We start from the raw sequence: 26,252 nt of genomic DNA, 5'->3' as shown, positions 1-26,252 counted from the left end.
GGCCTATGAATAAATGTGGAAGTACCACTTTATGATTTTTCTTTAATATGTTTTAGAAATGGGTGATCACACAGTAACCCTGCTCTTCTTTAAAATTCTTCTTCTTTCATGATAAGCTAGCAAATCATTAATATTTGAAGAATTTAAAAAGTGCAAGACAAATGATATGACACAAAAGCTTGTGGTTGTTTCGCCTCAAATGAGCATGTATTTGTATGAGTAGAAAAGTCCTGAAAACTTCAAAATTATACATATTCTGTAAGAATTAAATGACAGGAAAGGTACTTGCCTTCAGAGCATATATAACATCTGCATTTTGAATAGTGGACAGCCTGTGAGCTACAATGATAGTTGTTCGGTCTTTCATTGCCTGAGAAAAGAAAGGAACATATCAACTTTTATACAGAATTATATATTTCCTTTAATCATAGTCATCATCATCATCCTTCGCTGTTTCCTGCCTCTGGCTGGGTCGGTATAGAAGTCAAGCCTCTCAATTTTTTCCTGGTCTTCCACCACTCCTCTCTTTCCAGGGTGTTCTAATCTTGTCCTATTCTCCTAACACTCTCCACTATCTGCTCTTTCCACCGACATCTTGGTCTCCCCCTTGGCCTTATTCCCACTCCTTGTGCATGGTAAGCTCTTACTGGTAGTCTTTCTGCATTCATCCTCATCATGTGTCCGAACCATCTCATCTGTGCATGATCTATCCTGTCCTGATGCTTCACCACACCCACAGTCTGTCAGATCTCCTCATTCCTTATTCTATCCCTTCTAGTCTTCCCCAATATACTTTCTTCAAAATTGCATCTCAACTGCCTGCATCTTCTTTTGTCTCTCTCTGTCATTGTCCAAGTCTCTGCTCCATACATAATTATTGGCACATTATACATTACCTTCTTGCATTTCATAGGTACATCACTGTTCCATATCATTGAATGCTTTGAATGCTTTGATATAGTCCACCACCCATTTGTCCTCTTCTGTTTACCTCCTCATCTATTCTTCCACTTCCCTCAATTATGCTTCCTAGATATTTGAAGCTCTCCACTACCCTCAACTCTTCCATGTCCATCTTTATTCTTGGTTCATTTCTGCCTCTGTTTCTTGTTGTTATTAGCACCTCACTCTTTTCTGCACTGAATTTCATTCCTGCTCTTCTGATTTCCTCATTCCAACTATCAAGCTGTCTCTGTACTTCTTCTTCCTTGTTCCCCCATATTACTAAGTCATCAGCAAACAACAGGGCCTTCATCTCCTCCTCTCTTATCTTCTTCCCCACCTCTTCATTAATTGCATCCATTATAATTATGAAGAGCAGTGGGGAAAGAGCACTTCCCTGTTTTAGTCCATTACTTATACTGAACCACTCTGTTCTTCCCACTGTCTTCACACAGCTCTGGTTGGCTTTGTATGTGCTCTGAACTCTGCACACTATCTTTTCCTCTACTCCTTTCTCTCTTAGAGCCTTCCAAATCTTTGTTCTGTTCATGCTATTGTATGCCTTTTCTATATCTAGGAATGCCATAATCAAATCATTTCCATACTCGTAGTCAGGCCTGTAGCTAGAATTGATCTCCAGGGGGGCTCATGGGTTATCAGGGGAGGCTTCGTAAACCAAGTCCATTTTTCAAAAGTTTAACAGTGTTCAATGAAGGTAAATTATTTGTGTCTGTGTGAGTGGGGGGTCATTAAGTTAATATAAAATTTAGAAATATCACACAAATAGTACATTTTTGTATAGGTATCTTCTAAAACATCTCTTGAAGTGTTAATTGCTATTGACATAATCCCTTATTACATACTACACACTACTTTTGATGATACAGATATTTATATCATACCAAAAAAAAATGCACAATATTCAATCATAGTGCCTACCGTACATTCCACCCCCAGCTGAAGGAATAAAACTTCCCTTCGTTCCCAAAACTTGGGAGCTGTTGACCTTTGATGCAGATATGGAAGGAATGTGGATGATGATGTCAAAGTCACAGATTTCTGTCTAAACGAGAGACTGCAACAGGGGCAGCAAAGGTACGGATAAAGAAACTCCTTTGTGAAAGAACATTCTATAGTCTAGAGAATCTTCTAAATACTTGCTGCTACATGGCCATACTGTTTACTGTTGGAAAACTTCAGATAAGTGACATTTTAAGAGAGAAAAACAAAACATCCTAAATCCTGGACTGAAAATAAACCTGTTGTGGTAACCAGGTGCATTCTCCCCAACACACCTAGTTTGAAAGTTGACAACCTTTGAATAATTTTCTCATGCGAGAAGAAAAAACATACGATCTAGCCAATAACAATTAAATAAGGTAACATTTTGTACAATTGTATAGTATTTTAAGCTTGTTTCTAAAGAATGGACATTTCTCAATAGACAATTTACCAGGAATGTCCGTTACAGAGAAGTTAAAATGTATAAACTAACCATATTGCTCAGAGTCTGTTATTCTTACCTTGTCAAGAGCCTCTTGTACAATGCTTTCACTGTTTGCGTCCAAAGCAGAAGTAGCTTCATCTAGAAGGAGAATTTTGGGATTTCTTATAAGAGCTCTTGCAATTGCTATCCTTTGCTTCTGGCCTCCAGATAACTGTGCACCTTTGTCCCCAACAACTGTGTCAAAACTCTACAAAGGAAAAACAATGGATTTTTCATCATCTTTGCATGTGTGTTTTAATATTTCATACCACTGTGGAATTTTGAACTTCATGTTTCAAAAGCCTAACATAACCATAGACAAATACAGGAATATCTCACAATATCTACATAAAGTTATCAAGTATTAAAATTTTCAAGTATGCATAAATGGTTCTGTTACATTAAGTTAATGAAGATTTGTGACTTATCAAGAAGTTATTCTCCAGCTTTTCTTTTCAATTGTCCCAAAATAGCTAATAAGCAGAGTAAAATTTTAAAAAATAATTTTATTTGTTTTTTGTTCAACAATACCTTTTCTGGAACAAGTCTCAGGTAATTTGCCAGAAAATGCAATCATTGATACTGTAATAAAAATAAAATTTATGACCCCTTGACAAAGTGACATTATTTCTCAAGAATCTGAGTTTTCGTTAAAAAAAAAAGCTATGAATTTGAAGGGCTCAGGTACAAACCATGGTAAGTGACACTTTGGAAATTTTTGAGTTACAAAGTAAAATGTGCCATCCTTCAATTTTTGAGTGAAATTGCCATGTCATACAATATACATTGGAGTAAATGAAGCCTTGTGAAATTGGTAAACACAACATGAAAACAATTGATTGTAAAGCACATTCTTTTTATAGAATCAGACATGACTTATCGGGCCACTACACAACAATCATGAAGTACAGTTTAATCTCTTCAGAACAGACTACATACATAACACTGCAATATTAAATGTCTTGAATAATAAGTTTCCAATAAGGTGTCTGAGGTTGCAAACAAGTCAGAGCAAATGTAATTATTTTTACTCACCTGTGGTAAACTGGTAATGAAGTCAAAAGCATTGGCCATTTTACTTGCATTCACAATGTCATCAAATTTAATATCATCTCTACCAAGTCGAATGTTCTCACAAATTGTATTATCAAACAAAACAGGCTCCTGTGACACAATTCCAATTTGGTGACGAAGCCAAGCCAGATTAAGATCTTTCAAGTTGTTTCCATCAAGTTTTACCTGTAAAGTCAGCGTATCAGTATTGAACTTTATAGTTATAATGTTTACACACACACACACACTCACCCTAAAGTATCTACCCTAAAACTCCACTATTTTAATTTGTTACTGTTGGAATACTTCAGTATCTGAAGTTAGAAAAAGTCCAAAATTAAGTGGAAATCACCAGATTTATAAAAAAAATAATGTATTAGTCCTTGACGTGTATTCCTTCATTGGCATTAACAGTCTGTCCTTGACTGATATTAATTAAAATGACTAGGTGTTTATAAGTATGTACTTAATGGTAGCAGAGAAAGTGCACCAGAGCCAGGTGAGGCTTAAGGGGCTGGCAACTGCACACGGTGCCACCCTCAAGAGTGTCAAACTGGGATAGCACCAAAACCTTATTATATAAGTGTGGCTATTTATTTTTTAAAAAGTTGGATTTGTGTAGACAAGAATTAATTGAAGTTACTGCTTCATAACAGAATAAATATATTGTCAAATCATGCAGCATTTTTACCTAAGATATTACTGTTATTTTGGAATCATAATGTAAGTATTAAATAAATGCATACCTACAATAAATGGAATTATTTTTCTGGCTGTTTACAGTTCTTACAAGCACATAAACACAATTTTAGCTGTTAATTTCGAGAGAACACGCGCTCCCTTCCAGAGACATTTATTTCTAGTTTATAACTGTAATACTATTCAAACTAGAACTAGTGTGTCAGTTTGTTTGTTCCTGGGTGGCGGTAGTTCCAATTTCTCCCATCCAGTGGCACTGGTGCTTGCTTCTTGGCCAGCATCATCTGCTGTGCTTTCTGCTGGCAATTGTTCTGGTTTCAGTCATCTGGCAGCCCTGGAGAATGGTGATTGGCAGGTTGGGCTGTCTGTTGCATTGTGCTGCTTGGTACAGCAGCATAATGCAGCAGCATTTCTAGGACAGGTGGAAAGGGGTTGCATGGCAGATCCGAATCTTTTCTTGCTGTCTGGTATTTTTTTAAGTACAGTGTCTCAAATCGGATGTGTTTGTGACTGTCTGAGTTTAGAGTTGGTTTCTATTGGATGATAACATAAGTTTCTTTGATGATGCTCTCCTTGAGTGACCCTGTTGAGTGAAGTACGGGTGTGGAGTGTTTTGCAGCATTGAGGTGTTGTGAGAGGCCTGATCTTGGAAACTCAGAGAACACCTAAAAGGTGCAAAGAAAAATAATGTAAAATTAAGGTGAGGGAAAGAATGGAACTGTATCCACGATGGCTTTTCACTACACAAGTGAGGCTGTCGTGACAATGATGTCATGTTACATTTTTATCTACACCTATCTTTTAAACATGCAGTAAGGTTTTTGCGATGTAACTCCATCATCATATTTATCCTTCTCCTGAGGAAGTTGACAGATGGTTGGTGAAAATTTGAGAGAAAAAGTCCTAAGGTTTGTCAATTTTGATGCAATCATGTTATCGACATGAGGTGTGAAATGTGAACTATTTTATGCAAACATTTTGTACTAAACATATGAGTTCTGAGTCAGCAATAACTGTAAATAGAAAATACTACTTTTCTGACAAGAGTACTCCTTAGCATTCACCATTTTGCTTACCTCTCCAGCAAAAGGATCATAGTATCTCATTAGCATGCTAATGATAGTACTTTTTCCTGTTCCACTAGATCCAACAAGGGCAATTCTTTTTCCAGGTTGAATTTCAAGGTTAAAATTCTTTAACACCTGAAACAAAATAATACTTAATGAATATAAATAACAAAATTATGATTTGTTAATTTCTTAATTACAAACGTTTTAACATTTTTATTAGGCTTAACTGGTACCAATTTGAATCACTGATGCTCTTGCAAACTTATGATATTGATGCTTGATCATTGTAGAATTCACATCAGAAAATATCAATTTTTATTTAATCATTGATACCAAAATACATTTTCACTGTGAAATCTTCAGCAAATTTGTCAGAGCTCGCCATAATCATAATCATAATTTTTATTCATCCGTTGATCCATTTTGCATGGGTATGGATTTCGTCAGATACATGAAAATATAATAATAAAAACAAAAATTTTTACATGCTGCACATATGTGATAATGAAGTTTACATAAATTGTACATTATATTCACAATGTTTAAAACAATGATAAACATATATACTTATATAATATATATATATATATATGTCTGTGTATGTGTGTGTGTGTGTGTGTGTGTATGTGCAAAATAATCTAACACAGTTATTTTGCATCTATAAAAAGTAGTTATGTGAACATTTAAGAAGAACACACACACACACACACACACACCATCACACACATACACACACACACACACACACACTTATATATGTAGTATATAGTACATGCATGATTTTTTTAAAATTAGAGAAACATTCCTTCTATGACTTATACCCAGTCTAATTTATAGTTCAATAATGTCATACAGAGCTCTGTCTGTGAGGTATTTTTTGATTAGCTGCAATTTTTTATTTAAGGTTTGAGTTGCTGTTTTTAAGTCCACTTTATGCACAGTAAGGCTAATCGGGACTGGACCTACAGTTTAAAGTGGGATCCGAACCACTTGTGCCTCCACTGGGTATCGAACCCGGGACCCCTTGATTACAAGGCAATGATGCTACCACTGCACCATGAGGGAGGCCCTTTTATTTAAGGGAGTGGTATCTTTTAGCCAAGAGGGAAGGGGGTTGTAGAATTTTAAACCTGAAGAATGTGGTGATCTGTGTATCAGAGTTAATCTGGATATGGAAGTTTTGTCTTTGTCTTGTATTATATCCATGAATTTCTTCATTTCTTATTTGAGTCATGTCATTAAGTACATAGATAATAGATTTATAAACATACAGCGAGTATAAAGTCATAATTTTGTTCTTGCGAAAGGCAATTCTGCATGTGGATCTGGAAGGTATTTTGCATATAAATCTAACAGCCCTTTTCTGTAGTGTGAATACTTTTTTTGTATGTACGGGAGCTGCTCCTCCCCAAGATGTTACACAGTAATCTAAGTGAGGATAAATAAGACCATAATACCATAATAAAGATTCATATTGATTTCCTTGATATTATATTGTGAAAGGATTTTCAATAGATAAAGATTTTTGGTGAGTTATCACAGATATAGCCAGTATGACATGTCCAATTTAATTTATCATCAATGATCAATCCTAGAAATTTTACATGGTTAGCATAGTCTAGTACATTTCCATCTAAGTAAACTGTCAAGTTATCAACGTTCTTATTGTTGCCAGGGTTAAAAATCATGAAATTTGTTTTTTGATGGTTTACATTTAGGCTATTAGTGTTTAAGTACTTACTGGGTTATTTGGGGTAATTGAGATGTAAGTTTGGATTTCAAATTGTTCTTTTGTTTTTGCCCTACATATTATGTTAGTGTCATCTGGATAGGTGATAATTTGAGTCTTGTTGTTCTTCGGTATGTCATTAATGTAAAGGATGAATAATAATGGACCAAGTATAGATCCTTAAGGGACACCTATCTTTGACGATTTAAAGCTGGAGTAAAAGGTTTTGATAGATGAATTATCTATGTGCTCAATTTGAGTGCATTGTATTCGATCAGAGAGAAATGACTTAATTAGGTTAAATATCATACAATCTTCTTAAGTGTGGGCATCATTATGTATACCTCATAGGACTCAACTACACCACCTTCTGTTTCTGTCTATTGTAAGTAGTATTTATGTATGTAATATAATGGAAATAGTAAGTATGTTGTGCCATATTGTGCACCATTGCCTCATACTGACCTTCAAAATAAAATGGTAAGATAAAACAGATGCAACTAGCATAAGAAATTAACCCTTCGTGGGTCGTGTGAGAAAAGTTATGTCGATGGATGTGCATTGGTACCAGAGACCAGGGTCTTAAAATATGTTCAATTTAATGTTGTAAAACACATATTCTCAATTATTACAATTAGATCTTTTCTTCCAACAATCAAGATTCGATAAAACTATAAAAATTGAAATTCAATAAAACTATAAAAAGGCACTCTACATTAATTGGGCACGGAATGGCAGATCGGATTTTCACTAAAAACTAGCTAAGCTTATAGTCGGGCATGGACTCACAGCAGGGGGCTTCAATGCAACCCTTGTAGTGGCTTGAAGATCTAACACTGAAAACAAATTTGTGGTGTAAAAGAGGAAGGTTAGAAATGCAGCTAGACAGAGGAAGAGTGTTGACAAAACAATCATTGATAAATTACAAAGTTAAAACCACATACATGGAACTAAAGAGCTTGTGCGACCATTCCAGGGTTAATTATAATGTACCTCTCATAGTTTCTATCTAGGTAAAAAATACCATTCAATGCCAAATGCATACTCGCTAGCTTATTCCTCTATTTCACTTTTTGTCAGAAGATACTGTAAAGATAACCTATTACAAAGTTGTAATAAAGCATAAACAAACATATTGAGATAGAAATCTAATTTATGTGTTAATTCATTTATTTATTTATTATTATTATTTTTTGCTGAAAATTGAAAAAGAATAAAATGTACTCTTTTTCACTACACAAAATATGGTAACCCTGTATGTGTACTACACAGAATTAGCAACTATAAATAAGAAATGGGCAGTTTGCACAAATCCCAGGATATTATGACTTAATAAAATGTAAGTCAGCATTTTATATAGGAAAAAGTATCTATACTATCAGTAATTAACAGTGACGTGCACTGAGGAGTAGCTAGTCTAGCAGAGATAGATCAATCAATCTCACATCTCGAATTATATTCAAATCACAATATGTATTGTCTTGTTAAAGCCACCACAGCTCATACGCAACACTGTCTTTTCCACGCGCTTCTCGTCCATCGGTGTTCTCCGCGGGCAAAGCTGGCTGGATACCCTAGCTCGCTCTTCTTCCGCCAGACCAGTTTCCAGGTAGAAACGGCCGGCCCAAGGAAAAGGAAGATTTCTACCTCTACCTCCCTTGCCTCCTCGCCCCCCTGCTGCAATGGTTGAAAGCCCAGGCTTTCAGGTCCCCCAGTCTATCTCCTATAGGACAGATAGGGGATTGGTCTCTCATAATTTTTTTGTAAATCCTCTAAAGAACTCAGGGTAAAATTTTCTGCAGTACTTATGTTCTCTGTATTTACACAACCTTTTACACGTTGTACAATATGTATAATATGGGGTGTTGTTTTATTATTTATGAAATGGGAACGTGTTATGTGGAGACAATAATGTTATGCTTTCTTTCTTTTTTCTTTTTCAAATATGGAATATATAATGATTAAATTACAAATATGTGCTCAGGCTCTCTCTGACTCTCGTTTCAGTAGTGTTTTATTTAAATATACTACTCTTTGTCTCTAACAGTCATAAATACGGATGTATTTATTTGGGCAAGAGAACGCGTGTTCATATTGTTGTTGGTTTGGTTTATTTTACTTCGCTTTTCTGCCACATTTGGTTATCGCGAAAATGAGGATTGAGTGATGATATGATGAAATTGGTGAAGGGACCTCATATGAACAATCCAGGCCAGGATTCGAACCCGTGATGAGTGCGCATTCTTGTCCTATGTGTTGCAGTGAATAATGAAATAATTTGGAATGAAAAATGTATCTCAGAACTCAAAAAGTCAAATGAATATCATTGAAGAAACTTCAAAAAAGTGTGTTGTGTTTCGTTACCTGTCACCAAATCAACCAAGCGTGGGGGAGTGGTTATCACAGTGCGCTACGACACCAGGAGTTCCGGGTTCGAACCCCGACCCGGGCATGGGCGTTCCCTGTGCTCGTCCCTTCATCAATTTCATCGTATCATCTTCGCAATTAACCAAATGTGACAAAAAGCGACGCTAAGTAACAAAAATGAAATCAAATCATTGATTAATTGCTCAATTTGGTTTATTTTACTTCGCTTTTCCGCCACCTTTGGTACGACAAAATTGATGAAGGGACACACACAAAGAACACAAATGGCCAATCCGAGATTCGAACCCAGGATCTCTGGCTTAGAGTCAAATCAAATAGTTTTTTTTATTTTCGAATATGGGTGGGGTTACGTGTACTTTTTTCTAGTACTCATTCATAATTTTGCAATCTTTTCCTGTTATTGACATTCTTCTTTTTTGTAGGAATACTGGCCCTAAAGGGAGGAGGGGTGTGATCCACCCCCCCCCCCCTGAGCACGCCACCGACTGCTACCCCAAGTGTCGATGTCACCGCACGTCACTGGTAATTAAAGTTGAAGAACCAAAACTTTCCAATAGCAATGCATTACTGGCTGCTTCAGCCGCTCATTCCAAATTTTTTGCAGTTAAATTATTTTCGAATATGCATGTTTTACAATATTCTGTAATAAATTATACTTATAATTGCATGAAATTACACTGAAAATTTCACTATCTCTATATATCTGTATTCATATTACACACTTACCTCGACTTCAGGTCTAGAGGGATATACAAATGTAATATTGTCAAACTGAATGTGGCCTGTTACTTCATCTGGAGTCATTCCGGTCTTGGAATAAGGATCTATGTCAGGAACTCTATCAACGATATGTAGAACATTTGTCATAGCACCTATAGCTGCGGCTACTGTGGTTAGATGAGGTGCAGCATTGCCAAGAGCAAAAGCACCCATCAGGGCACTGAAAAATACCTGAAATGAAAGAAGTATAGTGTTGTTATATACATGAGTTTGAGTTTTGAGCTTTGAGTTTTGTCTTAAGTCCACTTTTATGCACAGATAGGCTAATTGGGACCTACAGTTTAATGTGAGATCTGAACTACTATGTGCCTCCATCCAATATCAAACCCAAGGTGATGACATTACTACTATGCCATCTGGTGTTATATATATTTACAATAATTATACGGTACAATACAAAAATTTACTTCTTCTTTGTAGCTAATCAGTGGTGATTTATTCATTCTAGTTTTTTTGGACTTTAACCACTGTTATTTTTAAAAAAGATATTTACCTACGTTTCGGAGGCTGAATCTGCCTCCGTCTTCAGGGTAGCGTGAAGTCGTTAGGTCACATAAATGGTTGCCTAGGAGGATTATTCTTGGTGGCCTAGGCTCCACCGCGTCTGTCGGTTACAAGGACCTCTGTATACAAAAAATTGTCAGGGGCCACTCATAATCTTACCTGACAATTTTTTGTATATAGAGGTCCTTGTGACCGACAGACGCGGTGGAGCCTAGGCCACCAAGAATAATCCTCCTAGGCAACCATTTATGTGACCTAACGACTTCACGCTACCCTGAAGACGGAGGCAGATTCAGCCTCTGAAACGTAGGTAAATATCTTTTTTTAAAAATGACAGTGGTTAAAAGTAAAAAAAAAAAAAACTAGAATGAAAAATTTACTTATATCTGATATTCTATCATCCAATATAAAATTACAAATGTTCCATGAACAATCTGCATAGTTCATTCACTCCCTTAATTAATGTATGTAATCAGATGAACCAATGGGGATACATATTTACACATTTATTTACTAAAATCAAGACCATTATTAATGAATGAAAAATATAAGGGAGTTAGAAGTAATTATTTGCTTTGGTCAGATTTGTATAATTTTAAAGCAGATCAGAAATTTTTTTAAAAAAAAATTACATTAAGTCTCTTAGCAATAGCATATGGACAAAGAGTTTACATTATACTCACTGTGAATACACTTCCAGGATCTGAAAAACCTTGTAGAATGAGTTCGGATCCATACCAAAATGCTAAACCATAAGAACTGTACATTACAAGAAACAGGAGAGCCATAGCAATTCCCATAACTAGGTATTTCCTTCTAGCAATCTTCAGTCCTTCTTTTAATGCCAATTCATACCTGAAAGGTAAGCAAAATATATTTTCTAGCTACAGATATATCAGGAGTCAGTAAATCAAAGGATTATGCACCACACTTTTCACTTCATTAACAACATAATCCAGTATTTTTATACCATCCAAGAGTTTTCTTATATCTCAAGGTGATCTACGATATTATACACTTAAGATATTTTCACTGTATATATCTCTACAGGGTGTCCACAAAGTCCCTTAGATTATATTACATAGTGCATATTACATCTATATATATATACATGTCATTTATTTATTATGACATATGTATCTATTTTTTTACATTATAACATACTTTCAAAATTCACATTATGTTACAGTACGTCGTTTACCCTGTGTGTTGTCATTTGTTCACACACACACGTCACTACTCATTCCTCGGCACTATAACTATGTCCACTCACATCAACCATGGTGCAACAACTGACATACAAATTTGAGCGAACTTTCCATGTGACCTTCAGATCAGGGGCGCCAACTACAAAAACAAAATCATTCCCAAGCATCTGAATACTGGCCAAGTTTCAACACGGTCGCAACAGGATACATATAAGTAGGGGTACAGGGACTTCTCGAGCATACTATTGGTTTCAAATAAAGATTGGAAGATAGGAGGATGTTCTCTACAAAAAAAATATTTCACAAATCAGCATTGAAACCTATTATAATAACCATACTTGAATGAAATAAGATATAAGTCAAGCATACATATGTGAATGAGCAATTACATTTTATCACATTTTACACCTCTCACCTCCATATTTCTTTCTGTTGCCCACTAAATGCTACAACTGTCTTAATACTAGATAAAACTTCATCTCCAACATGTCCAGCAAAACCATACTTCTCTTGTTCTCGGGCTGTTGATGAGGCAGCAAACTGTAAAGAAAGCAGTAAACACTTAATGAAGCAAACACACTTTTTTAGCATTTTTTAATATTTTTCATTCTAACATAAGTTTTCCTTAACACATTTTCGTTAAGATTTTAGTTCTATATACTTCCGAGTATTAACTTTTTTCAGACTTTTGCTGTAGAGATATTTTTTTTATATATATTTTGCTTCAAATTCCTAATTTGTTTAAAAGTTCATTATAGATCTACTTTAAATTGTGTCTGTGTGTGCATTATCAAAATATAATACTTTATTAGTTCTACTTATTGTTAAAACTTACCTTTCCCATAACACCTGATATTACAGCCAGAATGGGTGTTATGGCTAGAATTACCAATGTGAGCTTCCAATTGACTAATCCTCCAACAATAAATCCAGAAATAAATGTGGCAACACTTTGTACAACCATGCTGAACTTTACACCAATACCTTCCCTAACTCTTTCCAAATCACTGTAAAGAACCAATACATGCCATAAAAATATACTCAAAATCCAATTGAAGTTACCATACTTTAAGACTCTATAAATCTATAACCTCCTAAATGCTATCTATATCTTTTTTAAAATACACATTATTTTTTTATTTACTTTTATTTGGGAACCACTTTTAGTAGTTTTCCCGTATCTATGTACTGTAAAATATACATTCTGTGGAGGTAACAATACCTTTACTTCTTTTTGTTACCTATTTAATATACAACAATCATATATATTTTCCTCTAGGTATTGATACATGAGGTACATGAGAAAATGTTTTATGCAAGTTTTTGTACCTGGTGGGGTAAGGTGTTCTATGACATATGTATACATAGAGCACTGATTATATATTACACAAATTAGTACTTTATAAGACAGTCACATTTTTGAGTCCACTGAGGGGTAGATTCACTCAGAGGATAAATTAAAAGCGACTGTGTCTACCCCCATCAATGATCAGGTCCTAAAGAATCTCCACCTACAAGAAAATTTTCTAGGTGGGGAGAGTGTCAATGAATTTAGTGGACGACATCTTCAAAGAAAAATGTATATCATCATTGCTTATACACTTTCATATTACTTTTAATGTGGAATTTGCTTACTTTCATTTTTACACCAGCTGGGACTAGACTGATTTGTGAAGGACCATGACCCTTGGATGGTCCTTGGCACCACCCCTGTATTTTACTAAGGATAATGTCTAAAGCACATCCACACAGAACAAAGGATAATGCCGATCTGCTAGTGTGTGTTTGTACATGTTACTTCTGTCTACAATATCTCTATATCTATCTTCACACTCTCTCTCTCACTCACTCGCTTTCTCTGTCTTCCAACATGCAATACTGTACTCATAGAGCAGATTAAAACTGACATAAATTAGATTCATACCCATACAGCACACACGTATCCAGGAGACGTCCATTGACGTCTCCTGGATATTCATGCCGAAAATCTGGATATCCATAGGATCAGGCCCGTAGCCAGAATTGATCTCGGGGGGGGGGGGGGGGGGCTCACGGGTTATCAGGTGGATGCTTTGTAAATCAAGTCCATTTTTCAAAAGTTTAACAGTGTTAAATGGAGGTAAATTATGTGTGTGTGTGTGTGGGGGGCCATTAAATTATATAAAGTTTAGAAATATCACACAAATACTACATTTTCTATATCATTTCAAATCTCACTTGAAGTGTTAAATGGTTGCTACTGAAATCATCCCTTACTACACACTCCGTACTACGTTTGATGACACAGATATTTATATTACACAAGAAAAGATGGACATTATTCAATCATAGTGCCTACTGTAGATTCCACTTCCCGGCCAAAACAATAAAAATTCCCCTTCATTCCCCAAAACTTGGGTGCTGTTAACCTTTGACGCAGATGCAAAGGGAATTTGCACAATTACATCAAAGTGACAGATTTCTATATAAATAGGAGGTCGCAACAGGGGCAACAAAGGTACAGATAAAGAAGCTTCCTTGTGAAGTAACTTTCTGAAGTCTAGAGAAGAGAATCTCTTAAATTCTTGCCGCTACTTACACTTCTTATAAATAAGATGAATGAATGTAATAGCTGCTGTTCATGCTCCCTGAATGTATCCTTCACCAAAGTTGTGAGCAAAATAATATCTGCTGTCTACATTTTCACTTTTCACTGCAAACAAATCACACAAAATTGTTTCACCTAATGTCAAGGGGGTTGACCTCAGTGCCAGGGGGCTCAGCCCCCCCCGGCCCGTGCCTTTCTATGGGCCTGCATAGGATTTCCCGGAATGTCCAGTAGACATCCATAGGATGTCCCCTGGATATTCATATGTCCGTCCAGAGGACATTCATAGGATATCCAGGAAGGACGTGTTTTGAACATTCTCTGGATCATTTTTTGATGTGTTTTGGACATTCTGGATATGTTTCGGACATTCTGTGGATCACTCTTGAACATGTTTTGCACATCCTGTGGATCATTTTTGGATGTGTTTTGGACTTTCTATGGATGACTTTTGGACATGTTTCGGACATGAATTCACATGATAGGGACACTTTCTGGATGTTTTTATTTCATTGTGGATAAGGATATATTCTGGACTAAAATTGTACCTAATCTGGACATTATGCTGATATTTTTCGCACATACTTTGGATATGAAAAGAACATCCCTGGAATAGATTTACACAAATTGAAGACCTTGAATACACATGCTTATAACAAGCACTCTCTCTCTTTCTCTCACTTACTCACTCTCACACACGAACTTACGCACACAAATTCACACACATGCATCTATACATCCGAAAAGTACTTTGTATTCACATGCAAAGCGTAGTAAGCACTCAGCACTTATTCTTTATGCAAGGTAAAGTCCTCATGCAAACTGCCGTTGTGTGTGTTCGAGATGAGATACAAAGAAAGCTTCGTGGCAACTTTCACCTGCTTTGGTGCACATGCGTGACTCACTGAAAAGACAATGGGTCCACGGGCAATGCAATTCCTTTGGGAGATGTTGTTAATTTACGATTTATTACTGCATAACAGAGTTTGAGTGCTAACATAATTGAGACTAGATACCATAACTGAATCTACACTGATATCAAAACATTTATGTCAAATTTGTGGTAACATGTGGACGTAATACCACACATCCCATGAATATTCAGAATGGGACGTCCTATGGATATCCAGGATGGGAGATTCTATGGATATCCAGTCCTGGATATTCCATAGACGTACCATGGATATCCCATTCTGAATATCCAGAATGGGACATCCATAGGACGTCTTATGGACATCCACAATATCCATGGATCTGAATTGGACATTGTGGACGTCCTACGGACATCCCTTGGAGATGTGTGCTGTATGGGCAAGGCCAAATTTCTAGTTAAGATTAAAAAAGAAGGTAAAAAGGTAAAGTGCTCCCCTGTGCTTAGCACCATGCCATGAAGACGTATAGGGGTGTGGGGGTAATGCCCCACATTTTCTTGATCCAGTCTTGAGTGGGGGTGATGTGATCAGCATCATGCTCCTGACCACCTTCACCCCTCAGGGTCTCCCCCAGGTACCCATGTCATTCGACGGTGGGAGGGTACCGGGGCCGCTTTCAACATAAGAAAAGTTCCCGGATTTGAACTGGCCGCGGATCGAACCCGAGACCTTTAGCAAGTCAGACTACCTTTAGCATGGTAGTCAGACGCGTTACAGACTGAGCCACCATGGTATCTGGTTAAGATACCATTAATATTTGTCCATTAAGCACAATAAAAGTAAAACACATGTGCATGTAAGTATAAAAATTGTATTGTTCAATATTATAACATTTTATATATATATATATATATAAATTTAATTATTCATTAAATATAATCAAATATTTTATAATATAATATCACACACACACACACATCTGTGTGTAAATGAACCTTTCCCCTGACTGTGAATGCTTCTCCATTTAAGCATTTAGCCAGACATGCAAATGTAATCAAGGGGTCCTGGGTTCGATACTTGGTGGAGGCATATAGTGTTTCAGATCCCACTTTAAACTGTAGGTCCAGTCCCGATTAGCCTTACTGTGCATAAAGTGGACTTAAAATACCAAGTCAATCAATCAATGAAAAACCAGACGTGTGAATACAAATATAAAGAAATATAAATATGAGTGAGGGTCAATTAAAAACCTTAATAGTCTAATAAAAATTATAGAACAGACTGTATACTGGTCAAATTTGCATCAGGGATCAACTGTTAATTACAAAACGACCTCAAGGGAGCAACACCGATCAGGCGAGGTTCAAAACGCCATATTGTCATTTTAAAAATGGCACCTTCCCTACACACATGCACCATAGACGGGCAGTGGTTTCTTGCCCCCTGAAAGTCTAAAACTTATAGACATTCTATGGCAAATAAAAGTTCAATATCTCTATGCATGCTTACCACACCAGCAAGTTTACAAATGGAGGAGGAAGTTCGACAATTGCCTCAGTTCGTAGGCATATGGGTGGAAAGACCTTCGCAGTGGGTCATAAGTGACTTCACATAGACCCCAAATATTCCTATTCTTGAGTAAAAACATGTAATAATACAGTATGTCTGTAAAGTCATGGTGGGGTTTCAGAGTCCTATAATATCTAATCAAAACAAAAAGAAAGGATGATTATTACACTGCATTGAAGAGTAACTCAAAGAGTTTTGGAAGCGTAGCAAAGCAAAGACACCATTCCATCAATCAAGATGTGGACGGTGCAGAGGAAAGTCCAATGCATTCTTTGGCTTGCAAAATTTGAATCTATGACATGTGCTCGTCGTGAACATCGTGTGTACAATGAAGAGGCAGCACATAAAAAAAAAAAATCGCCGGTGGGATTACCGGCTTAAGGAAATGGGCAGTTTATTGGATGCAAAATGTTCCGGGAAGCCATTGGTTAGTGACGAGTGTTGAAGCTGTATGGGAGAGCTACCTAAGGAGCCCCAAGAAATCGATGCATGTCTGTGCTCGAAATCTAGGTCTGAAGAAGACAACAGTTCACAAAGTTTTGATGAAACATCTCCATTTTACAGGTTACAAACTGCAGTTGTTACATGCAATCCACCCAACTGATAAACCCAAATGATTTGAATTTGCTGTGCAGATGTTTGGTGAAATGGACAATGATGATCTGTTCTTACAGAAGATTGTGTTTAGTGATGAGGCAACATTCCACGTGTGTGGTCATGTTCATCGACATCACATCAGAATATGGGCTAATGAACAACCTCACACCTACATGGATAATGAACATAACAGTCCTAAGGTGAAAGTCTGGTGTGCCCTCACATATGATAAAGTTATAGGCCCATTTCTCTTTGCGGAACCTACAATGACATCAAACAACTACCTTGACATGTTGGAATCGTATGCAGTGCCACAAATTGAAGATGAAGATGTCATTTTTCCATAAGATGGTGCATCTCCACACTATGGCAAAGTTGTTTGTAAGTTTCTGGATAAGACATTTCCACAGAGGTGGATAGGAAAGGATGAATGGAAAGCATGGCCACCACGATCGCCGGACCTGACGCCTTTAGATTTTTATTTCTGAGGCTACATCAAACAATGTGTATATTGTGATCATGTCAACGACATTCATCATTTGAAAGAGAAAATCAGAGAAGCGGTCCAGTCTGTTACACCTGATGTTCTGAGTCATGTGTGGCAAGAATTGGAATATCGATTAGATGTGTGTAGGGCAACAAACGGGAGCCACATCGAACTGCACTAAATATGTAAGGAAACTCTTTGAGTTACTCTTCAATACAGTTAGTGGTGTGGTGTGACTTTTTCAAAAGTTTTACTGGCCATCAGACGTTATCATCTCCACCCTACCCCACCCTCCCCCCAAAAAATATGCCTTCGATCTAGATTTTTGTTCATTTCGTTCTTTTTTTGCAATCCGCTCAGTGATTTAGCCACAATCACTCCTAGAAAGAACTATCACTCATGAGAGAGTTACCGCAAAAAATCAGTGAATAGTGATCAAGCCTTGCCAATTCCTCATCTCTGTTTCTTTGCAAAAAAGTGGAAAGGGGAAGAAGAACCACACATTTGTCGGGACAGTTTGCCATTTGTGCAGTGAGCAGACGACAGAATTCTGCTCCTCCAGTGGTGGAAGAGAAGTCCATCTGTACATACTACTATTGCCAACGTAGTTCTTTGGAGCAAGGTTTGTCCAAATCACGAATCGACCAAGTACTTATCTTTTCCGTATCAGGTCGTTTGCCCAACACTCACTTGCCCGACAACTCAGTTGCCCGACTCCATTTGCCCGACAGGTACATTTGCCCAACAACTCGGTTGCCTGACAACTTAGTTACCTGATAACTCGGTTGCCCGACAACTCAGTTGTCCGACCATTCAGTTCACCGACGCCGTTTTCCAGACATGTAGTTTTTTTATTCACCACTAGTAGATGGCAGTACCTGCTGTTCTTTTCACCCGTTCTTTGTATTCCACATAGTCGGCCCATGTCAGTGTGAGACCACGGCTTTGCCTCGTGTTAGGTGGATGAGTCAGGTGGAGAATGGTGAGAAAATGGCTCAAGTGTGCGAGCTCATAGCTTCAAAAAGGGGTCACCCTAAGTTAATTGTAGATGGCTATTTGATGACCAAACATAAAAACAGAGGTGATTTGTTTTATTGGTGTTGCAAGAAGCGAAAAACTTTGAAGAGTGGGGGGTATGCAAACACTGTACTTGTAGCTGGACAACACCACCTTCGGAACCAGAGGGAACACAATCATGGACCTGATGCAACAAAAAAGATGTTGCTGTAGCAGTAGATAATATTAAACGAAAGGTCCACCAAACTCGCGACACACCAGCGCAAATTATTCAAGAAGAAACCAATGCTGTCCCGGAGCAAAGTTAACCTTCAATGCCTAGTCGCCAAGCTCTACGTCAAGTTATCAAAAGAGCTCATAAAGAAGTTTTGCCTCCACAGCCAACTCCTTTGGAAAATATTGATATTTCATTACAACTTAGGACTATTGGTGAGGAAAACTTTCTAGTGAAGGACTCATCCTTTAACAATGAACGCATACTCTTGTTCACGAACAAAAAACAAATGTCGCACTGTTGAAAGACACCCTTTATTGGATCATGGATGGGACATTTAAAACTGTTCCAACACTTTTCTTTCAACTGTACACCATTCACGCTCCTGTTGGAACTTGTGAAAATGCAAAAGTACTTCCTCTTGTTTACGCTTTAATGACCAGCAAATCAGAAGAGTGTTATACTAATTTATTTCAATATTTGAACGACTTTGCAGCTAAACATGACCTTGAATTAAATCCTCAATTTATTATCAGTGACTTTGAAAAAGCAGCAATTAATCCTTCTAGGCACGAATTCCCAGATGCTGCTAGTAAAGGGTGTTTCTTTCATTTAGGACAAAGTGTGTGGCACCATATTCAGTCATCAGTGCTTGCTAAAAGGTATGGCGAAGATGAGACATTTAGTTTGAAACTTCGACATATTCCAACTCTTGCTTTCCTTCCATCTGGTGATATTCCATCTGCATTTGATGAGATAAAGCCTCTTTTTCCTGATGAAGCGAAAGTAGTGTTACAGTGGTTCAAGGATAATTATGTACATGGTAAAATCAGGCGGACAACGAGAAATGGAAGATTAACTCGAAGCCCTCCTTTATTTCCTCCAGATTTCTAGTTCGTATTAGATCGAGTAAATCTTGGTATTCCAAGAACACAAAACTGAGTCGAAGCATGGCACAGACGTTTTGAGACACTTGTTGGAAAATCTCATGTTGGTGTTTACACAATAATTGATGAGCTCAGAAAGGAACAGTTACAAGTGCAACGTAGGACAGAAGATATCCTTCGTGGTAGAGCTCTTTCGTCAACTCGCAAGGAATACGTTGAAAGAGAAAAATACATCACCACTGTTTTCAACGATAGAATAAATCAAAAAACCCTGGATTTCTTGCATGGTATTGCACACAATATTACATTATAGACTATTAAGCAATGCTACTTAATGCATCATCGACAAACTGAAAAGGAATTTGTAGCAGAAGAGTAAGAGTGACGGCCAATAATAATAACATCTTTTAATGCTACCCCGAATGAACTGTAATTCTGGAAGGTCCCAAGTCCTTAAAAAAGCAGAGGGAAAGATTACTTCTCACTATTGTTGTTGTCGGGCAAGTGAGTATCGGGTAAATGAGTTATTGGGCAAATGTACCTGTCGGGCAACTGAGTTGTTGAGCAAGTGAGTGTCAGGCAAACGTACCGGACCCATCTTTTTGTCTATTATGTAAACAGTCTCAGTTGTAGTTAAATCCAGCCTTGGCTTTGCAGTCTAGCTCTAGTTGCTTCAGAGAAATAGTAACCCCATTTTAGGCGAGATTTAGCTCTTTCCTGCCAATCCAATGTGACAACACTGGCCTGTGTCCAGCAGGCCTGACTGGTAACTGGGCCCCTAAACAGGCATATGAATAATCCCATAGTACACTTGCCCCAAAGTCTTTCCCCGCACTTCCCTTGCATTGGCACCCACTCCTCCTGTTACCTCTTGAGGTTAGTGGTATGACCTCTCTCTTCACTTCTGTTGGCTGCAGAAAAAATGTCCTCTGCAATATACACTCAACTGCAATGCTGTCGGTTAATGTATTTAACAATGTTGTTATTTTATTGAAACAACTTTTTAATTATTTTACCTTTTGCCTCTGAATACAGTGTAATAATTACCCTTCGTTTTTGTTTCGTTTAGATATTATAGAACTCTGAAACCCCACTATGACTTGGCGGACATACTGTATATGTGGGGGTCTATGCTAAAATGCAGCAAACTTGTGTAACCATACATGCAGAAAGCTAGTAGATAGAAAAAAAATTATGGTTTTCATTTGACTGCCCCTTGTACATGTATGGACAGTGAAAATGCCAGAGAGGGAGGGCAGGGGATGAATACCCTACCATTGAACTCCTTTAACTCACTCCTCCTTCCAGCAAACAAGAACAGATAAATAAATGCTCTTTTAGCCCAAATATGCCTTCTTGGGTCTCACCACTCATTTGTTTTCTGGCATCATCAATATTTCTGTATATTCAAGTAGAGGCAGGTGTAAATCAATTATATCCATCAGTGATGAGCATTGACATTGAAACTTTGGTGGCATTTGTTTTATACACTTATAAAGGCAAAGGACAGTATTTTACGTACTCTGCTAGTTTTGTTGTAAGATCACCAGTTTGATTTTTATCAAACCATCCACTGTCTTGTCTCAGAACCTGATAGTAAAATTCCTGCCGTAAATTGAATACTTGTCTTTCACAAGACATTTCCCAGCAGAGAGTCTGAAAATATAAAATAATGCAAATGAATAAGCACCTGCCAAATCTGTAGAATGAATAATGTGAGTTCACATATTCTTACATCAGTTATGTAAATGCAGTATCAAATTATACTCCCTATTGAGTGAACTATTAATGTAATGCATGTAAGATAATTTCTTCAGAAAAGAAAATTCCAGGCAAGGTATTGAAACTCTGCATTTCATACTGTCTTGAAAGTAATTGATATGTAACAGAACATAGGACAAAATATAATTTAATATCTCTAAATTATTCAGAAATAAACTTAGTTTCCTGACTGACATGATATAGAAATACTATTTCTTCAATACAAGCCAATGTAATTGCAATATTACATATTTTAACGAGGAAAGGGAAAGGTGAAGAAGGCAGAGATAAGTAATTTTAATATTAAAATTTCTATTTTTACTTTGCACACACCATGTCAAACTTTTTCAAAAAATGCATTGTCATGGATTATGTCAATTTGAAACTAATCATAGTAAATTGTAATAAACTGACCTGAAGAACACCTGCAACAAAGACACCAATCCCTATGTAGAGGTAATATAATGCAAATTGTGTCATAAATGATGTAAATTCCTCAGCTGTCATTGGAGGACCAATCCAAGCGGGAGGAAGCTCTGAAGTGCTGAAATCATCAACTTGAATTTTAGTTAGAACAAAATAATAATTCATGTATAAATTTGTTCTTACAATACCCTATATGTTCAAAGTAAATGTGATTACTTAATTATAATTTTCACAAAAATGTCACAAAGAAAGTATGCAAAAAATATAATTTGTAAACCTACTTTCATATTTACTTTATTAACTAACATCTAAGTATTATAGACGCTTTCGTGGTGGTGAATGCTGAAGAGGTAGCAGTGACCAGCTGTGCTATGGAGACTTTGAAAGCTTTGTTCTTTGAGGGATCTTTACCAGGGTGCGAATTAACGGGAGATGCCACGGACCCCTATTAACCCAAGTACTATTGGCAACAAAGGTAAATTTCCTTCCCTGTTGGGAATAATCCCCCCCCCCCCCATAAAAATATAACAATTGAATTGAAGTTTCAGCCATCTTGGTGGCTGAGCATATTGACTCACAATCTCACCACTGATAGTTATGGGTTCTATTCCCAGACTTTGTGAGTGTTCATTCATCAATTTCATCACCATTTGTTCCCAATATCAGGATTAACAAAAGTGGCAGAAAGCAATGGAAAAAAAGAAAATCCAAATACACACTGAAGCTTTCTTGACAACATACCTCAAACAGGGGTTCTCGGGAAATCGGCCAGATTAAATCAGAGATTTTGCTCATTTTCGAAAAATGATACACTACCTTTCATTTTCAGAGAATGAAATGAAGAGACCACTTAGCGTGGGAATATGTGTATGCTGTGGGGCACTGGGAAGTTGCCTGTGACTAACCACCTGGATTCTGGATTCATTTTTCTCCAGGGAGGTAAGTGATTGATTTATCTAAAATTATGGATTTTTCATTAGCTTTGATCGATTGATTGATTTGGTTTATTTTACGTCGTTTTTCTGCCACTTTTGGCTAATCACAAAGATGATGAGGAGTGATGATATGACAAAATTGATGAAGAGAAACTCACAAAGAACACCAATGCCCAGGCTGTGATTCAAACCCTGCGCTAACCACTCCCCCACAATAGTCTGCAATTTTTCATTTTTCATTATCTAGTTCTTGTATGTACAGTATGATGAATGTTTATAAAATATATTTTTGTTCAGAAATGAATGATTCAGTAGATAGCATTCATCCCAAATCAAAAAGGTTAATTCATATGCTGCTCTATACCATAATACCACAAAAAAGCTTCATTTTTATACTTTCAACTACCTGCTTTAAAATGTAGGGGAGACCAGGGTGAAATGTTCCCACAGGGCAAATTGATCATTCATAATTTCTGCTCGGTTAGTTGTGCTATTATGTCGGCAATTCATGTACTACCTCTTCAGTTGAATGAAGACTGTCTGAGATACTTTCACTCACAATCTCTTGTTTAAGATTTATGGCAAAAAATATTATTATAAATCCTCTTGATGTAAGGGAAGTGATTGCTTTTCAACACTGGTATGTAGAGAATAGTAACTCTGAAAATAATCACAAATAATGAAGTGATCAAAGCATATAATGGATTACTTGTATATGCTTTGTTCTGTCTTTTCACGATGCTGTTTTGTTGTAGCATTTTGTAACAGCATTGGGGCATAATGACCCCTGTAAGGAGCAAGAGTTCTGACATTGATACGAAGGTTGGATTATGTGTGAGATGTGTAAATAATGGCCTCATGAACAATGTGTTGTACTGGATGATGGCATTGACTTTATGTGTTATCTCTGTAAGTCCAACGAAGTTAAATGTATAAAGTGTAGCTGTTTATTTTTAATTTCTAAAGTAAAATTTTAGTTTTCTACATTTCGACAAGCCATTTACATTGTTGAAACATACCTAAGAAACTACACCAGGAGCAAAATGATCATTTGCATTATCTTATGTTTGTCTTTACTCTATGCTACATTTCCGATTTAAAATTTCCAAACCAATTCTAAATAATAGTTAAGATATGCACCAAAATACATGTGTAATAGTTTTCTTATATTACAATGTTTATGGAAAATATGGTTTAATATACCTTAGAGCAGCGGTTCTCAACCTATTTTAGTCAGGGTAGTAGTATATTACAGTCACCTTGTAGTATATTACAGTTAATGGGACCCATAAGCATGGGCACTAGTAGAATCTTTTGTAGGGGTGTGCAACCAGTTTATAATCATATTTTTGTTAACATCGAGTTCTTTAAAAAGCCCTCTTTTACGCTTGCTTAAACAAATTACACATACTTCATTATAGAACAGTAAATATGTAATTTTAAAGACTCATTTACTTTAGCCTAACATCTAACTAAACACACATGCTGAAAATCAAAGCAATTTTTTTTTACTCACCGAACTAATTTGATGGTTGGGGCTGCCTTTGCCACATAAGATGGGGTATGTTGGGTTCAATGGTAGTTAACTTAAGTCGTAAATCTGAGTCAGCGTCAAGTCTATTTCTGTACTTGCTTTTCACTAGAATCAGAGATGAAAATCCCTTTTCACACAACTGCATGAGCAACTGCCTCATCTGAATGGCAGTCGGAAATATCAAGCGACACCTTAAGTCGACATGCATGTTACACCCAGATAATTAAGAACTCATTGCTGTGACCGAAACGAAAACAACATATTTCCGATTCCTTTGATATAAACATGAGAGAGATACCAGTGAAAAGCAATAGTAGAGGGCGAATAACAGAAATGTAGAGTTTACGCTACGTTCAACACAGGTTGAATTTAAATTGTTAGAACAATATATCTTAGTAATTTAAATGTAATAGGGTTTTAAGACAAAGTAAATAAATTTTCGACCCCGACTTCGAGACACACCTAATGCCCCCTTGGGACCCAGCAGTGGGTCGCACCCCATAGGTTGAGAAACGATGCCTTAGAGGGATCATTTTTCCTTGGTCGCCCCTACATGTTTTTTGATGATACAACAGAAGTATACAAGTCAACAATAAAAGTAAACATATAATGTAACAAAATAGTCCAGTAAATCTTACTATTAAACCAACTTTTATTTTTGCGGAGACAATTTGTGCTGGTTTGCCACAACTTTTTCATGCTTACACTACTAGAATATTAGTGTAGAGCAACTAACCATGTAAGGATGTGCATGAGTATGTCTTGCTAGTGTAAGCTTGAAAACGTTCTGGGAAACCAGAACAAAACATCACCACAAGAATAAAAAAAACTTTGAATAACTATGTTAGTACTAACATTTACTCTATTACTCCCTCTGTCCCATAATTATTGTCCGGTATGCCAAAATGGTAACTTTTTATTTGGGTTCTTTTGGATACTTGATTGGCCAATTTGTACTGATCCTTGAGTAATAACGTTGTATGACACATTTCCGTGTTTCATTTACTTCTTCTGTATACACCAATGTCACAGCTTGAATATTGTACAATTATTATGGGACAACAAACAAAAGTGTACCGGACAATAATTATGGGGCAGAGGGAGTATTTTGTAATATCCAACAGTTGTTATGTGAACTTTTGAGAATATAAGATAATATAATAGACAATAGAATATGTGACATAACACTACAGTATGTCTTAAAACAACTTATTCTAATTTTGGCACAAACTTTGATATTATTTACCTATAAGAAAATCCATCTTGTGTATAAACTTTTATAGTTGATGTAACTGATGAAATTAATTCCTGTACAGCCTCTGGCTGGAATGAACTGTTTAATGTACTGGAAGATGAAAGCCAATTTTGTGTACTACTCGTAATATAGGTGGAATATGAGGTTGCATTGTTGGGTGTGCTAGATGCAGGGAGAAGTGGAGTAGTAGAATCTTCTAAACCGTAAAAAGTGCTGGATTGGGTAGAGTTTGCAAATCCCTGGAAAATGTTT

The 26,252-nt window shown here is 36.7% G+C and overlaps 1 protein-coding gene across 1 annotated transcript in view; it reads right to left on the bottom strand.

The window, feature by feature from the left end:
• Positions 1-26,252, bottom strand: part of LOC145986386 (ATP-dependent translocase ABCB1-like) — a 91,053-nt gene that overhangs the window by 46,052 nt on the left and 18,749 nt on the right. Inside the window, exons 3-13 of the mRNA XM_083120332.1 lie at positions 25,992-26,239; positions 22,265-22,394; positions 21,612-21,745; positions 12,695-12,866; positions 12,275-12,399; positions 11,335-11,506; positions 10,094-10,318; positions 5,257-5,382; positions 3,464-3,667; positions 2,466-2,636; positions 290-370 (exon numbers count right to left, since the gene is read on the bottom strand). Coding sequence (XP_082976458.1) covers positions 290-370; positions 2,466-2,636; positions 3,464-3,667; positions 5,257-5,382; positions 10,094-10,318; positions 11,335-11,506; positions 12,275-12,399; positions 12,695-12,866; positions 21,612-21,745; positions 22,265-22,394; positions 25,992-26,239 — 1,788 coding nt within the window. The remainder of the gene's footprint in view (positions 1-289; positions 371-2,465; positions 2,637-3,463; positions 3,668-5,256; positions 5,383-10,093; positions 10,319-11,334; positions 11,507-12,274; positions 12,400-12,694; positions 12,867-21,611; positions 21,746-22,264; positions 22,395-25,991; positions 26,240-26,252) is intronic.

Source organism: Lepisma saccharinum, chromosome 4 (assembly GCF_977018435.1).
Source record: "Lepisma saccharinum chromosome 4, izLepSacc3.1, whole genome shotgun sequence".
NCBI lineage: Eukaryota > Metazoa > Arthropoda > Insecta > Zygentoma > Lepismatidae > Lepisma > Lepisma saccharinum.
This window is presented reverse-complemented; position numbering and strand designations above follow the sequence as displayed.